Source organism: Mus musculus, chromosome 9 (assembly GCF_000001635.26).
Source record: "Mus musculus strain C57BL/6J chromosome 9, GRCm38.p6 C57BL/6J".
Taxonomy (NCBI): domain Eukaryota; kingdom Metazoa; phylum Chordata; class Mammalia; order Rodentia; family Muridae; genus Mus; species Mus musculus.
The window spans coordinates 108,122,767-108,138,647 of record NC_000075.6 but is presented as its reverse complement, the minus strand read 5'-3'; the positions used below and the strand labels follow the sequence as shown (position 1 = coordinate 108,138,647).

Sequence of the window (15,881 nt, the reverse complement as noted above, 5' to 3'; positions counted from 1 at the left end):
CAGAGAAACCCTGTCTCAAAAAACCAAACCAAACCAAATAAAACAAACCAACCAATCCACAAACTTAGAATCTCAGAATAGAAATTCAAAAGAAACTGGTTTAATTACGCCTTGGAGAGGGCAAAAGAAAAGGACACGATCTTCCAGTGGCTCCTCCAGTAGAGATGACCATACACTCCTCTGGGCTTGGGGCTGAGGGGTGGGAGGATGGGAGGAGAAGGCAAGCTTCCCTAGCTATGGGCCTGCCTCTCTCCTTGACAGTCCTGCAGAGAGACTCTCATAAGAGGACCAGATTTCTAGGAGGACCTGGGAACGCCTTCTAGCAGGGGTCTGGACAGCTCCTCTCTGGGTTCAGTTCCAGTTGTCTGGGCGTCTAAGGTGGTGGACTAGTCTGTCCTCCAATTTTGTGGTAGAGACCAGGCATTCACAAGGTATCCACGTCCTATTCTCCCAGCAAGCTATGCTACAGGACGATATTCATGAGTTTAGCCTCCTTTTGCCCCCAAAGAACTATGGATTCACATCGCCATCGTAGCTTTGTTCAGGATTTCTCTGTGTTGGAGGGGTTGCCTAACAGAGCTTTTGGGGGCTCCCATGTGTTAGCTAAGGGAAAGCCATACTTTTGAAATACAATGAATGGGTTTTCTGGCATCCTTGTATTCCTACAGGGTGACCCATAGAAGTCTCATCTTCTCCCCACAAAGACTCTGAATTGGACAGGACACCGGGTAGCCTCTGCAGGCAGCACTGGGATTCTCGGCAGCTGGAGTTGTTTGGACCGTGTGGGAGGGGGATAAGTGAGAATGACTGTTAGCAGGTCAGGGTCTATATATGCCAGCATGAGGTGCTGTGGGTGTGGGACGTGTGGTTTGCGAGAGGTACGTGCGAGATGCCGAGGCAGGAGGCGATGACTCAGTGCGTTTGGAGCTGCTCCTGGAATGTGGGGGCTTCCTGAGGAGGCGTGCACGCTCGTGATTACTGCATCTGTGATTAGAAACAGACCCAGCCCCGCGCCGATCAGTTAAGTAAGTGTTAGCTGTTCCATATTGGGAAAAGTGTGATCAAAAGAGGGGAAGCTCACCTGTTTGATCCTACCGCCTGAGAAGCCACAAGCTCCTGGCCTCCCGGGAGCAGGAAGACTTGGTGGATGGCCCATGTTTCTGTGGGATGGCCCCTCATCGTGAACCCCCTGGGTTCCCAACTCCATGAGATGCTCTCTTGTGCTGCAGCCCTAGGTGGGGTGGGTGAGAAGAAAGAACCGCACGTGGTGCGTATCCCAGCACCCCTTATGCCACAGCCTTAGCCACTTCCTCCAAGCCCAGAACCTTTAGAGAGATGGGAAGGGAGCCAGCCTTTAACTGTGCCTAGAAAAACAGCAGAGTAGGAGGACCTGGAGACTCTCAGTCCATCTGCCTCGTTGTGCTGGGCGGAAGCTGGGGCTCAGGGCCAGAAGGAAAGAGGGCCTCAAACTTACTGCAAATTGTCAGTATTTGGTGGAGAACAAACCTCTTGGCCAAATACTTCAAACCAATGCTGGGCTGGATGAGTCAAGTGGTCCTTTAGCACAAGCTTTTGGCATCCTTGGGGCATCCAGGGCTCTAAGACAGTGATGAAAGTTGGCAGCCTCTCCCAGGCTTGCTTCTACAGAGCATGGGTGGAGCTGCCAGTCCGCAACTCCCCACTGGAAAAATGCTGTCTTACTCTGTTCCACAGGCCCATGCCCAGCGACGGTCTATTCTGCTGGGGCCTCCAGATGAGATCTTTGCTTTCTTGGAGCTGGATTTCAGGGGTATTCCTGTCAAGGAAAGCTTAACCTTGGCACAGTTTCCTGAGGAGCGGCAAAGCACAATGGTCACATTGGTGTCATTGTCCTCTGTCACATGCTGAAAGCAGAGCCACCTCCTGGGTCATACCTTGATGTGAAGAGGAGACAACTCTGCAGGCTTTGCTCGCCCATCTGTTTCATCTTTCCTGGAAAACCACTCGTTTGCATACCTCTAACTCAGTCTAGGCTAGTCACTCCTCTGGAAAAAGGTCAAGTCTTTTTGGATTTTTTTTTTTTCAGTTCAGGGCAGGTAAAGAATTTCACCTGAGGGTTGGAGAGATGGCTTAACAGTTAAGAGTACTTCTGCTTGACACAAGAGCAGAGGGCCTGGGTTGTTCCAAGTACCCACAAGGCAGCTCACAACCATCTATAATTCCAGTTCCTAGGAAATCTGATGCCCTCTTCTGGCCTTCATGGGTATTGCGTATACATGGTGCACTGAAGTGCTTACAAGGAAAAAATGTGAAATAAAAATAAACCTTCAGGGCTGGTGAGATGGCTTAGTGAGTAAGAGTACTGACTGCTCTTCCAAAGGTCCTGAGTTCAAATCCCAGCAACCACATGGTGGCTCACAACCATCCATAATGAGATCTGATGCCCTCTTCTGGGGTATCTGAAGACAGCTACAGTGTACTTACATATAGTAAATAAATAAATGAAAAAAAATAAAAAAAAAATTAAAAAAAAAAAAAACCTTCAGCGGGGCGTGGTGGCGAAGCCTTTAATCCCAGCACTCGGGAGGCAGAGGCAGGCAGATTTCTGAGTTCGAGACCAGCCTGGTCTACATAGTGAGTTCCAGGACAGCCAGGGCTACACAGAGAAACCCTGTCTTGAAAAAAATTTTTTTTAAATTACAAAGATTTCACCTGTTAGGAACTCTGCCAAAAGACCATGTAGAGGGTTTCATTTTGGCATCAGTTCTGTTTTTACCACACATAAGAAACCCTTGCTCTGATATCACATTGGCAACCAGAGGCCAGAGACGCTAACATTCAGAGCCGGGGATGGGAAATGGGGAAGTGCTTCTCCTTGTCTTCTCTTCTCTCTTTCTTTCTCTTCTTCTTCTTCTTCTTCTTCTTCTTCTTCTTCTTCTTCTTCTCCTTCTTCTCCTTCTCCTTCTCCTTCTCCTTCTCCTTCTCCTTCTCCTTCTCCTTTTCCTTCTTCTCCTCCTCCTCCTTCTTCTCCTCCTTCTCCTCCTCTTCCTCCTCCTCTGTTCTTCTCCTACCAGGGGTGTGAGGGCTGCTAGCCCAAACCCAGACAGGGTTTCTCTGTTTTACCCTGGCTGGCCCAGAGATAGATTCACTTCAAACTCCACTTGAGAAAATTACCAGGCTGATGAGATGGCTCAGCAGGTAAAGCCACTTGATGCCAAGCCTGACAACTTGAGTTCAGCCCCCAGGAGCTGCATGGAGGAAGGGCAGAAATTGTTCTTTGATCTCCAAACACAAGCCATGACAACACACACACAAAGACACCACAGAGACAGACACACACATAGACACACATAAACACACATAAACACACACAGACACACACAAACACACACAGACAGACACAAATACAGACACAGACATACAGACAGACACACAGACAGACACACAGACAGATACACATACAGACACACATACATACACACACACATACACACAGAGAGACAGACAAACACACAGACACAGACAGACACACAGACACACATAAAGACACACACAGACACATACAGACACACATAGACAGACACACACATATACACATACACACAGACACATGCATACACACACACACACACACACACACACACACAGACACATAGACAGACACACATACACACAGACACACACACACACAGAGTAAACAAAGAAAACTGTTTGAAAATGTAAATAAAACACTAGAGGAAAGAGTATGGTCAGGACCTTATCTACTCCAGGCTTAGCCGTTGCTGAGGCAGAGGCAGAGGCAGAGGCAGAGAGGCAGAGAGGCAGAGAGGCAGAGAGGCAGAGAGGCAGAGAGGCAGAGAGGCAGAGAGGCAGAGAGGCAGAGAGGCAGAGAGGCAGAGAGGCAGAGAGGCAGAGAGAGAGGCAGAGAGAGAGGCAGAGAGAGAGGCAGAGAGAGAGGCAGAGAGAGAGGCAGAGAGAGAGGCAGAGAGGCAGAGAGAGAGGCAGAGAGGCAGAGAGGCAGAGAGGCAGAGAGGCAGAGAGGCAGAGAGGCAGAGAGGCAGAGAGGCAGAGAGGCAGAGAGGCAGAGAGGCAGAGAGGCAGAGAGGCAGAGAGGCAGAGAGGCAGAGAGGCAGAGAGGGAGGCAGAGAGGGAGAGAGGCAGAGAGGGAGAGAGGCAGAGAGGGAGAGAGGCAGAGAGGGAGAGAGGCAGAGAGGCAGAGAGGCAGAGAGAGAGGCAGAGAGGCAGAGAGAGAGGCAGAGAGGCAGAGAGAGAGGCAGAGAGGCAGAGAGAGAGGCAGAGAGGCAGAGAGAGAGGCAGAGAGGCAGAGAGAGAGGCAGAGAGGCAGAGAGAGAGGCAGAGAGGCAGAGAGAGAGGCAGAGAGGCAGAGAGAGAGGCAGAGAGGCAGAGAGGCAGAGAGAGAGGCAGAGAGGCAGAGAGGCAGAGAGGCAGGAGAGGCAGAGAGAGAGGCAGAGAGGCAGAGAGAGAGGCAGAGAGGCAGAGAGGCAGAGAGGCAGAGAGGCAGAGAGGCAGAGAGGCAGAGAGGCAGAGAGGCAGAGAGGCAGAGAGGCAGAGAGGCAGAGAGGCAGAGAGGCAGAGAGGCAGAGAGGCAGAGAGGCAGAGAGGCAGAGAGGCAGAGAGGCAGAGAGGCAGAGAGGCAGAGAGGCAGAGAGGCAGAGAGGCAGAGAGGCAGAGAGGCAGAGGCAGAGGCAGAGGCAGAGGCAGAGGCAGAGGCAGAGGCAGAGGCAGAGGCAGAGAGGCAGAGGCAGAGAGGCAGAGGCAGAGAGGCAGAGGCAGAGGCAGAGGCAGAGGCAGGCAGGCAGGTCTAACTTACTGCCCCCATCCTTAACCTCATGACAAGCCCTGGGCTTGGATGCTTACCGAAGGTGGGTTGTGCAAAGAAGGAAGGGAGCCAATGTAATGGTCTAAGCCTCTCCCTTTAATGTCTGCATCCCACTGCTTCCAGCAAAGGCCAGGACACCAGATGGCCTGGGGGTGGAGCTATGAGCAGCACAGAGTCCTCAGCCCTAGCCAGCAGCCTGTCCCCTTTCCTCTGCCCCATCCAGGCCACACTGCTGTTTGGGCCAGATTCAAATGAGGCACAGGTGTCCTAAAGGCATGGGATGAGGCCTCCTCCAGGAGGAGATGACTACAGTGCTTCCCTCTAACCCTAAATAAAGTGGAAGTGGACCTCCAGGCAGGCTGGGGCAGGAAAGGGATCTTAGCCACCATGTGCCTAGTCCTTAGGCCATTTGCCTTATAGAAGCCCCCCTGATTAAAAAATAACAGCAACAGCAAAACCATTCAGTCAACAGGGGAAAGTCCTCCAAGCTTCTAGGAGCTCTTAGGCAGCCAGCCCTGGTGTTAGAACGCGGCCCCAGGCTGCCTGTTTTCTGGAGACAGGGCCGACCTTAACTGTATCTGTAGGATGGAGAGCAGAGACACGGGAGAGACAAGAGTGCTGTTGCATGGGCTGTTTTGTGGCTGAGGCCATCAGGCATGGAGTGCTGGCACTGAAGAGCCTAGGCATCAACCAAACAGGAATGGGAAGGATCCAGAGCAGAACAATGCAGCTCACCACTAAATCATATATTGTTTTTTTTTAAAGATTTATTTATTTATTTATTTATTATATGTAAAGTACACTGTAGCTGTCTTCAGACGCACCAGAAGAGGGCATCGGATCTCATTACGGGTGGTTGTGAGCCACCATGTGGTTGCTGGGATTTGAACTTCCGACCTTCGGAAGAGCAGTCGGGTGCTCTTACCCACTGAGCCATCTCACCAGCCCTAAATCGTATATTGTTATATGTAAAGCCAAGTGAAACAGGACAGAGACAGTGGAGTAAAGACGGCCAAGAAAAGGGGGGATGAGATGGCTCAGTGGGTAAAGTTACTTGCTGCCAAACCTGATGGACCGAGTTCAACTCCCAGGACCTACAGGGTAGAAGAAAACTGGTTCTTGCAAAAGCTGTGATACATGCCCACACAGGCACACACAGACCCTCAAGTAGTCAGAGCAAACTTGCCAAAAAAAAAAAAAAAAAAAAAAAAAAAAAAAAAAAAAAAAAACCACACACACACACAACCAAGTTGGAGGGGACTGGAGTGATGGCTTTGTGGTTAAGAGCACTTGCTGCTCTTCCAGAGGACCAGGGTTCAGTTCTCAGTACTGGGATCGGGTGGCATAGCTGCCTGTAACTCCAGCTCCTGGAGATTCGATGCCCTCTTCTGCTCTCCACAAGTACTGTGCATGTGCACACACACATAAGAGTAAATAAAAAAAATTTCAAACAAGAAAAAGTGAGATCCTGACTCAAAAAGGTAAATAAACACAAAATCAAGCTAGGCACAGGATGCTCATCTTTAATCCCACCAGTCTCCAGGCAGAGGCAAGCAGATTTCTCAGTTCAAGACCAGCCTGGTCTACAAAGTTAGTGCCAGGACAGCCAGCGCTACCACAGAGAGAAACCCTATGTAAAAAGAGAAAAGGAAAGGAAAGGAAAGAAAGAAAGGAAAAGAAAAAACAAAATCAGAACAACAACAAAACCCCCAAATCTCCCAAATTTCACATATACATTTACATGATTATTATGTCTGTCTGTCTGTCTGCCTCTGTCTCTCTGTGTGTGTGTGTGTGTGTGTGTGTGTGTGTGTGTGTGTGTGTTTCTGGGATTCAACCCAGGGCCTAGGTAGTAGATACTAAGTATTTTGCTAATTAGTTACACTCCAAGCTCAAGATAAAATGATCTTTGTCAAGAAGTACAAGAACTTTGAATGGAGAAAGCCAAATGATGCTGGGAAGGTTGGGTCTCCACAAGCAGTAGAATAAAGCTGGACCCTTACAGCAGCCATACATAACCCTTAACCCAGAGTGAGCGAGACACTTACATATACAAGGTGACGCTGGAAAGCTCTTAAGAAGAAATACAGGACAAGCCCTTCCAACTTTGGACTTGCCTGTGGTTTCTTATCTTAGACACCAAAGGCACAGTCAATAGAGAGAAAGACAGATCAGACTGGATGAAAATTTAAGATGTTTGAGAGAAGGCTGGAGAGATGGGTCAGTGGTTAAGACTGCTCTTCCGAAGGTCCTGATTTCAATTCCCAGCAACCACATGGCGGCTCACAACCATCTGTAACGAGATCTGATGCCCTCTTCTGGAGTGTCTGAAGACAGCTACAATGTACTTTACATATAATAAATAAATAAATCTTTAAAAAAAAAAAAAAGGAAAAGATGTTTGAGAGAAAATAATTGCCAGACTTATACCTAGTAAGTAGTTGATATATCCAGAATATACAAGCAAACCCTACAATCCAACTAAAAGACACTAGGAGAGCAGTGGAGGAGCTCAGCTCTGTGACAGTAGCGTGTCCTTCTCAATACTGCATCATGGGAAAATATAAACCCACAGGAAAGTTGAAAGAATTGTATAAGGAAAACTCTCAGATCTGTTACCTGAATCTTTAATTAGCCTGTGACTCTCCTGGGGTTTTGTTGGGGGGGTGGGAGGTTGTTTTGTTGGTTTTGTCTGGTTTGGTTTGGTTTGGTTTGGTTTGGTTTGGTTTGGTTTGGTTTGGCTTGGCTTGGCTTGGCTTGGCTTTTTGGCTATTTGAGTCAGGATCTCACTATGTAGTCCTGACTGTCCTGGAACCACTCTGTAGACCAGGCTGATATCTGCCTACCTCTGCCTCCCAGTGCTGGGATTAAAGACATACACCACCGTGCATGGTTTTCTCATAACTTTATCATATCTCTGTCCTTCTGTCTTCCTGTCCATCCCTCTGTCTGGTCATCTGTCCATTCATCTAATTTCTTTGTTGGTTTTCAAAGTGTGGTGCAGATACAGTGGACTTCACACCGACCACTGCAGCAGGCGTATCACCGTTAAGTAGGATTCAGTATTTACTGTAGGTTATTTTAGGTAAAATCTACATATGATGACATTTACAGAGTTTAAGTGTACCATTCAGTGAGCTTTGGAGAGCTGGGTCAAGCCCATGGGGACTGTGGATCTTCTGCGGTAACAGTGAAAGTCAGGTCAGTGGTGTCTGGGGGGCAGGAGGCAAGGACTTACGATAAGGAAGGGCCAAGATGACGACACCTGGAAACCAACAAAATTCAAGAGGAGAGACTGGAGCCAGGAGATGAACTCCAACGCTCCTGGGGATTTACAAAAGAGAAGCTTAGGCAAGTTCAAGCAGTGCAGCCTCTCTGGGACTGAGAGGAGTGCGTGGAGAGAGGGAAGAGACCTAAGATCAGCTAGGGTGGGAAGGGAGACTTTCAGAGCCTTCTCAGAGTTCTAGGCTAGTGAGACCTTCCAGCCTCAGGCAATGACTCCATTCTCCACCATCACAGACAGACCCTGAGATTTGGGGCACACTCCTGGAACCCTCCTCAGATCTCTGGGTTGGCACAGGCCCCTTCTGCGGGTCATGTCTGACTGGGTCATATGTTCTTCCCCGTTGTGTTCTGAGGTACCCTCTGTATAGGCTGAGATCACAGCAGACTGGCGAAGCACAAAGAATGGTGGATGGGCAGCAGAGGGTGTTGGATGAGGCAGGTGGTCGCCATTGCTATGTGAATGTCTAGGCCAGCTCAGACACTGGCCTCTCCTTGATCACAGGGGTTATGGGAGTGCTGTCCCTCCTAATGAGACCTGACCAGTGACTCACAGCCCAGAAAGGCCTGGAGTCCTACTGGCATGGGGTCATCCCAGGGACCTCTGGCTTTGGTAGCAGCAGGGGAGTCACATTTATAAGCCACTTCTGTGATGTTTAAAATGGAAAGCACAAATTCAGTACGAGGCATGATGTCAGTGCCGAGTGATCCAGCACTGAATGCTACTCTCCAGCAAGGGCTCGGAGGCAGGTGGCTCTCCACAGGAAGGTGAGCTAAGTGATGGAGATCTGAAGCCCTGTTCTCTGCTACAGAGCCTAGCGGAGGGAAGTGGCCAGAGAACCTGCTTCATCTGGGGCCCTTAGAGCTTTCTGGCAGCCTTTTTCCCTGGGAGCACCCTGTGAGGCCAGGTGTGTCAAATACGCCTGGACCCTACCTGAGACTGATAGACGCTGGTAGGTCATGGGTCACTGAGGTCCTTGTCAGGAGTGATCGTGTTAAAGCTCTTCTCAGGGAAGATGTCTCCTTCCCTTGCTGCCCCCAGGAACCAGTAAAGGAGCAGCCGGGAGTGGCTGCTGCAAACAGATCACTCGGAACCTTCTCATTCAACTCAGGGTCCACAGAACCTGCTGCCTGGTCTTGGGAGGCTACTTAGTTACTCTGCACACTGAACAGTTTGAATAAAGGAACAGATGGGAGACTCTTCTTCCAGATGAAGCCCTCTTGGAGCCAGGGAGCACATGGAGCCATGCCTCTGCAGATCCCAGCATGCTCCTGGTGGAGTGGGCAAGCTGTGGAAAGTCACATACATGCCTGCAGCCTCTGCTGCCACACTCCCAAACTACCTTGACCCTGCGTACCACTCTGAGCCTTCTTCCTCTTTATCGTCTTCAGTCAACACTGGGCTGGGGCTTGGGGAGTTCGTGGAAGAGCCTGCCAACCTTCTGAGATGGTGGGGCGGGCTTCCCTGCTGGAAGGAAGTGTCAGGTTGATGAAAGTTGATGTCATCCACCTCACGGCAGCCCAGGAAGGCACCTCCAGCTCTGCTTTTGGCTCTAAGAGCGTGAGGCAGGCGATGTGCACATCTCTTGGGCAAGTGTCTGGTCAGGACAGCAGGACCCTAAGGGCTTTCTTGTCATGCTAGCAGAAGAATTAGTCCTTCTAATTCTGGTGGACAGCTTAGAGGGTACCTAAGAGTCACAGGCGTCTCCTGGGCTCAGCTTCCTGATGAGGAGTCACGATATGCAGCTAAGGAAGGCTGCAGTTGCCACTGGTCTTGAGGCCAGAGTGTCTCCCACAGCATTGTACCTGTGTACCCTGGTGGACAGGTGGGTGGGGTGCACAGCTGTCATCTCTGTCATGGTAGGGACCTTGGAGAAAGGAGAAGAGGCTAGGACAGGCCTTTCCCAGCAAACCCCTGGGAGGTAGAAAAGAAAGTCTTAGCAAGTTACAGAGAACCCCGTCTGCCAGGGTCCTCCTCGAAAGGCCTCAGGAACAAGGTCCTATCTGCCTAAGCCTGAGCCCGGGAGGGACTGGGGGAGGACACGGTCAAGGCTCCTCGCCGCCGTCTGGAAAAGGCTGGATAGAAATAGCTGCGCCCATCTGGCAGATGAGTCACTGAGGTTTCAGCCATTTCTTGAAGAGGTTCTATTTTAGGTGAGATGCCTGCAGCACAGCCTTGGTGATCGGGGCTGAGGAAAGGGAGGCGCTGGTGCTGGTACAGGGTTTGGGTTGGGTTTGGTTTGGTTTGGTTTGGTTTTAAACAATTGCCTCTGTTTAGCTCTGTCCAGACCCGAGGAGGGGGGTCACCCTGAAGTCCCAAACCAGGGAAGTTACCTCCTAGATCCCAGGAAGTCTTACTGTAGGTTCACAACAGGACGGGGACATTGGGCGTGGCCTGAGAACAGGCCCTGGTGAGAACATAAATCCCCCTGTGGAGTCCCTCATCAGAGGCGCAGAAGCCTCACTTTGATAAGCCCCTCCCCACCTAAAATGAACTTTCTAGGAAGACACCAGGGACTGACAGTTTTTCCTATGGCTTTCTCCGTCCAGGGTGAGCAAAGCCACACTGGATTTTCAAGAGCACAGAGTGGTTAACAGTTCCCAGCTGGGGCTGCGCTGCCTCCGCCTCACTTTTCTTAGATTCTGGAGCCGGGTTTGGTCTTCTGGGGAGGTGGATGTTGTAGTCCCTGCAGGGATGGATTCTAGACTCTGAACTTGGCCTCTACAATGTTGAGTGGCCATCAGAGACGTGAGACTGGCAGTCACTGGGCTCCAGGCTGCCCGGCCCAGGGAATCAGGAGTTAAATGGGGCTGCCAGTGTTGCTCTTGTCTGTAGCTATAGTTTCTGCCCTGGTGACCACAAGAGCACACTGCTAACCATTTCAGACCCTGTTTCGTCTGCTGTGAGGATAAATACCTCTGAACACGCCCTCCAGGGTGCTTGGCACAGGGGGGTGCTCACCACAATACGATATTTTCCCCACCTTTGGGTGCTGCTCTTGGGCTGCCGGGACAGGATGCCTGAGCTCCGGCTCCTCACTGACAAGCCACCCCACAACTACAGAGACCCACTGCAGCCTTGGAGACCTCGTGAGCTTTGAGAATCACTCGGTACAGCAGGAGGCCCGGTGTGTCAGGGATGAGACAACCAAGGGAAGATGATAGGGAAAGAAGCCAGGTAGAAGGCAAGGCTGGGGTGGCTAGTGAGGTCGTGGGGAAGGGCTTCCTTACTACGCTGGGGAGCCCTCAGAGGGGTGTGAGTCTGTGGGCGATGTGCTCTGATTTACATGTGGTTTCATTTGGCAAGAAAAGGTAGTATCTACTTATGAGACTGGAAGTCCAAAACAAAAGTCTATTCTGCTAATCTTTTAGTACACAGGTGACATGGAAGACTCAGACCTGGCCTGTGGCATGACCACACGTCCATCCCTGTACAGGTTCATGCCAAAGGGGAGCTACAAGTCTGTAACATGAACATCAACTAGGATAATGATTGACCCATTATTGTGCCATTTTCCTTGTCTTGTGGTTGGAGGCGTGGCACTCACCTAACATGCATGAGGCCCTGGGTTTGACCAAGGACACCATAAAACAAGCAATAGCAGAACCTCTGAGTTCAAAGAGAATTCAAAGTCTTAAATCAGTCACGTCTCGTCTGTGTTTCTCGCTGACTCTGCCCTGGAGAATTTTCCTTCTGTATCTGTCCCTTCCGTGAGAATACAAGAGCTTCCAGGACAGGAGTCATACCATGGCTTCTTTTTATTTCTTCTGCTTTCCTCTCTCACGTGTCAATCTTCACTTGTAATTATGCATGGTGTTTGTGTACGTGCACGTGCGAGCAAGTGTGGGTCTGTCTGTCTGTCGACCGTGCAGGTAATGACTTCGGGAACCTTCCATCCCTGCAGCAGCCTGAGCCCTGTGCACTCTGACCCCGACCACCCTGCTGACTGCTGTTTCCTCCCACAGGTGAAGGAGTGGCTCTGTTTGAACTGTCAGATGCAGAGGGCCCTAGGAATGGACATGACCACTGCGCCTCGGTCCAAGAGCCAGCAGCAGCTACACTCCCCGGCCCTGTCTCCTGCCCACTCCCCAGCCAAACAGCCTCTGGGGAAGCCAGAGCAAGAGCGATCTCCTCGGGGCCCAGGGGCCACACAGTCTGGTCCCCGCCAGGCTGAAGCAGCCAGGGCCACCTCAGTGCCTGGGCCTACCCAGGCAACTGCCCCTCCAGAGGTGGGAAGGGTGTCTCCTCAGCCCCCTCTCTCCACCAAGCCTTCCACAGCTGAGCCCAGGCCACCTGCAGGAGAGGCCCAGGGCAAAAGTGCCACCACAGTGCCCTCTGGGCTTGGTGCTGGTGAACAGACCCAGGAAGGCCTCACCGGGAAGCTCTTCGGCCTTGGAGCATCACTGCTGACCCAGGCGAGCACCCTTATGTCTGTGCAGCCAGAGGCTGACACCCAGGGCCAGCCTTCCCCAAGCAAGGGGCAACCCAAGATTGTCTTCAGTGATGCCAGCAAGGAGGCGGGTCCAAGACCCCCAGGCTCAGGGCCTGGGCCTGGGCCAACACCTGGAGCCAAAACCGAGCCTGGGGCTAGAATGGGTCCTGGATCAGGGCCTGGAGCCCTGGCAAAAACTGGAGGAACCGCCAGTCCAAAGCACGGCAGAGCAGAACACCAGGCAGCATCCAAGGCTGCTGCCAAGCCAAAGACCATGCCGAAGGAAAGGGCCTCCGCCTGCCCACTGTGCCAAGCCGAGCTCAACATGGGTAGCAGGGGCCCAGCCAACTACAACACCTGCACTGCCTGCAAGCTCCAGGTGTGCAACCTGTGTGGCTTTAACCCAACACCGCATCTGGTGGAGGTAAGAGGGCGAGTGGGAGGGCAGTGCGGCAAACATGTTTCTTTGAACTTTGTTGAGGACGCAGGGAATGCAGGGAAAGGAGGGACAAGGGAGCCAGGACAGGTACTGAGAGCCTGGAGTCAGAGGGCCACGTTACAGCATATGCTACAGACAGGTCATAATCTGCTTCCTGCCTCCTACTCAGAACTGTCACAGTAGGTGGGGTAATGGTCACTACTGGTTCTCACCAGCTGGCCAGAGCTGTGAGGCCCAGTCCTGGATTAGGAGGTCTTAACTGACATCCCATTTCCAGCGCCTTGATGAACGCCACCAACCTCATCCTGATGTCCCATCCTTCTCTGGGTCTATGATTCTCACATAAGTAGGAAGTGAAGGCCCACGTGTCAGAAGGCTAGGTCCAACGCCCTGGGGACTAAGGTCTTCTCACAGTGACATAGGGCCCATGTGTCAGAAGGCTAGGTCCAACGCCCTGGGGACTAAGGTCTTCTCACAGTGACATAGGGCCCATGTGTCAGAAGGCTAGGTCCAACGCCCTGGGGACTAAGGTCTTCTCACAGTGACATAGGGCCCATGTGTCAGAAGGCTAGGTCCAAAGCCCTGGGGGCTGAGGTTTCTCACAGTGAGATAGGCTCCAAGCCCACCAGCTGGTGTCTGGTTTCAGCCCTCTCTCTTAAGGTCATGAGTGTACATGTTAACTTGTCAAAGTCCTGGCCTTTCCTCCACGTTTTCCCCTGGGTAGGCTTGAGCTCTCCCAGGGGATAGGATGCTCAGAAATGCTACCCGCCCCCCATCCCCCATAGGAAAGCTGAAGGAAAGCTAGGGTCAAAGATACTCTTTGCTCTGTTCCTGCTCCAGGAATGTGGACTGGGACCTGAGCAGAGCCAAGTAGAAGGGAGAGAGAGGCCTGGTGTGAGGCCAGTGTGCTTGTCAAACCAGGAGTCCCCGAAAGGCCTGAAAGATAGAGGTACCCAGGCAGAGCTGGACTACCCTGGGCCTTGTGACTGTGTCTGCTCATGCTCCAATCCCGTTACTTCCTTCTCTGGCCCAGGACCAGTCATGTGACTTTACCATGGCTACCTTTGGCATGTCTAAGCATGATCTGATGGGCTCATCATAGCCAGAGGATGTATGTGGTGTCAGATTATTGGGCCAAGGACCCTTCATGCGGCAGCCACTAAGCCATGTGTGATGTTCAGTTGAGTCAAGCATAGCTGATGGGACAGGGGACACAAGCCACCACTAGCCCAAGGTGGGACAAAAGGGAGAAAGAACATGGAGTCACCACTGTGTCTATGCCACCTTCTTCTGACTTCCTTGGCAAAGGTCTCCTTAAGAACCAAACCTAGGGGAACGCCAGGGCCAAAAAGGGGGAGTGGGTGGGTAGGGGATTGGAGGGGTGGGTATGGGGGACTTTTGGGATAGCATTGGAAATGTAAACGAGGAAAATACCTAATAACAAAAAAAAAAAAAAAAAAAAAAAAAAGAACCAAGCCTAGTATGACTAAGGAAATCACTTGACCACCACAGGAGGAGTAGCCCTGAGTGAGATGAATGGCCTCTTTATGTGAAACCCATGTGGCCTTTTAAGCCCAACACTACTCCCTGTCCAAGCTGTAGAGTCAGTAGCTCATTGGAGGACATTTGGCCCAGCCAGTAGTGGGGGGGAAAGGGGTCTACAGAGCCTGTTTTCCCGACACCTGTAGATGTAAGCTCACTGCTGGTCAGATGGGGTGCGCTGACACCGAAGGACCATGAGCCCTGGTGGACTTGAGTTAACCTAGTTTGGAAGCCCCGTACCCCCAAGAGACATCTCAGGCCATTTCCCCATTAAGCAGGATATACATAGAGGGAAAGACATTGTTTATCCAGGGGCATAAATGTTCCTGACAGCTTCCTGTGGCAGCCTCTGGGGCAGGCCACACGAAACGCTGAATCAGCCCAAACAAAAGTGTCCCAGTCACGTGGTGACTCGAGGTGACCCATATGAATTCTAATCTAGGCTCGTCTTTACCGGCTGGATTCTAGCTTCCCTGGACTCTGGACCACCTGCCTCTCAGCAGGCAGCATCCCGACCCCCACGCCCTGCTGACTTATGCTTACCTCAGGACTATCTCCTTCGCCAGTTCAGTCCTTGCCTCCACAGTCCTCATCCAGAGGGTCCATGGTCCTGAACACATGGCTGATGGGGGTACTAGCCCAAGCTCTTCCCAAAGTCAGATCACCCACCTTTCTGCTTTTAACACTAGTCAAGAAGGGTACACCCTGCCAGGCAGTGGTGGCTCATGCCTTAAATTTCAGCACTTGGGACCCAGAGGCAGGCCGATCTCTGAGTTTGGGGCCAGCCTAGTTTACAGAGTGAGTTTCAGGACAGCCAGGACTACACAGAGAAGCCCTGTCTCGAAAAAGACCAAAAAGAAGAAGAAGGAGGAGGAGGAGGAGGAGGAGGAGGAGGAGGAGGAGGGGGAGGGGGAGGGGGAGGGGGAGGGGAGGGGGAGGGTGAGAAGAAGTGGGAGGAGGAGAAGAAGGGGGAGGGGAGGAGGAGAAGAAGGAGGAGGAGGAGGAGGAGGAGGAGGAGGAGAAAGAAGGAGGAGGAGGAGGAGAAAGAAGGAGGAGGAGGAGGAGGAGGAGGAGGAGGAAGAGGAAGAAGAAGAAGAAGAAGAAGAAGAAGAAGAAGAAGAAGAAGAAGAAGAAGAAGAAGAAGAAGAAAGAAAGAAAGAAAGAAGAAGAAAAGAGGGGTACACCCCACCCCACCCCCTTTCTTTCAACAGCTCTGTTGAAGCTGCTGTCCTCAGGAGGGCTATGGCTGCTCTGAGGAAGGTGTGGACCAGTAACCATGATGCCCCTTCCTGTGGAGGTCTTACTGTTATCCATCATCAAGAATCCAAGCCAGCAGCCCAGAGTCCTTTCAGCTCAGCATCCACTC

General features: G+C 51.6%; 1 protein-coding gene and 1 long non-coding RNA gene across 4 annotated transcripts in view; one reads left to right on the top strand and one right to left on the bottom strand.

Annotated features, from left to right (window-relative positions):
• Bsn (bassoon) overlaps window positions 1-15,881 on the top strand; it is a 94,398-nt gene that overhangs the window by 51,772 nt on the left and 26,745 nt on the right. For both annotated transcript variants that reach the window (NM_007567.2, XM_006511634.4), the window contains exon 3: window positions 12,068-12,958. In NM_007567.2, the coding sequence (NP_031593.2) occupies window positions 12,068-12,958 (891 nt within the window). The remainder of the gene's footprint in view (window positions 1-12,067; window positions 12,959-15,881) is intronic.
• 4930447F24Rik (RIKEN cDNA 4930447F24 gene) lies at window positions 81-4,930 on the bottom strand. 2 transcript variants are annotated; one of them, NR_126078.1, is made up of 3 exons: window positions 4,858-4,930; window positions 1,082-1,231; window positions 81-984 (listed from the first exon to the last, which is right to left on the bottom strand). It is a non-coding gene; the product is annotated as an RIKEN cDNA 4930447F24 gene (long non-coding RNA). The 2 variants fall into 2 exon arrangements; NR_126077.1 differs by lacking the exon at window positions 4,858-4,930 and adding an exon at window positions 1,507-1,793.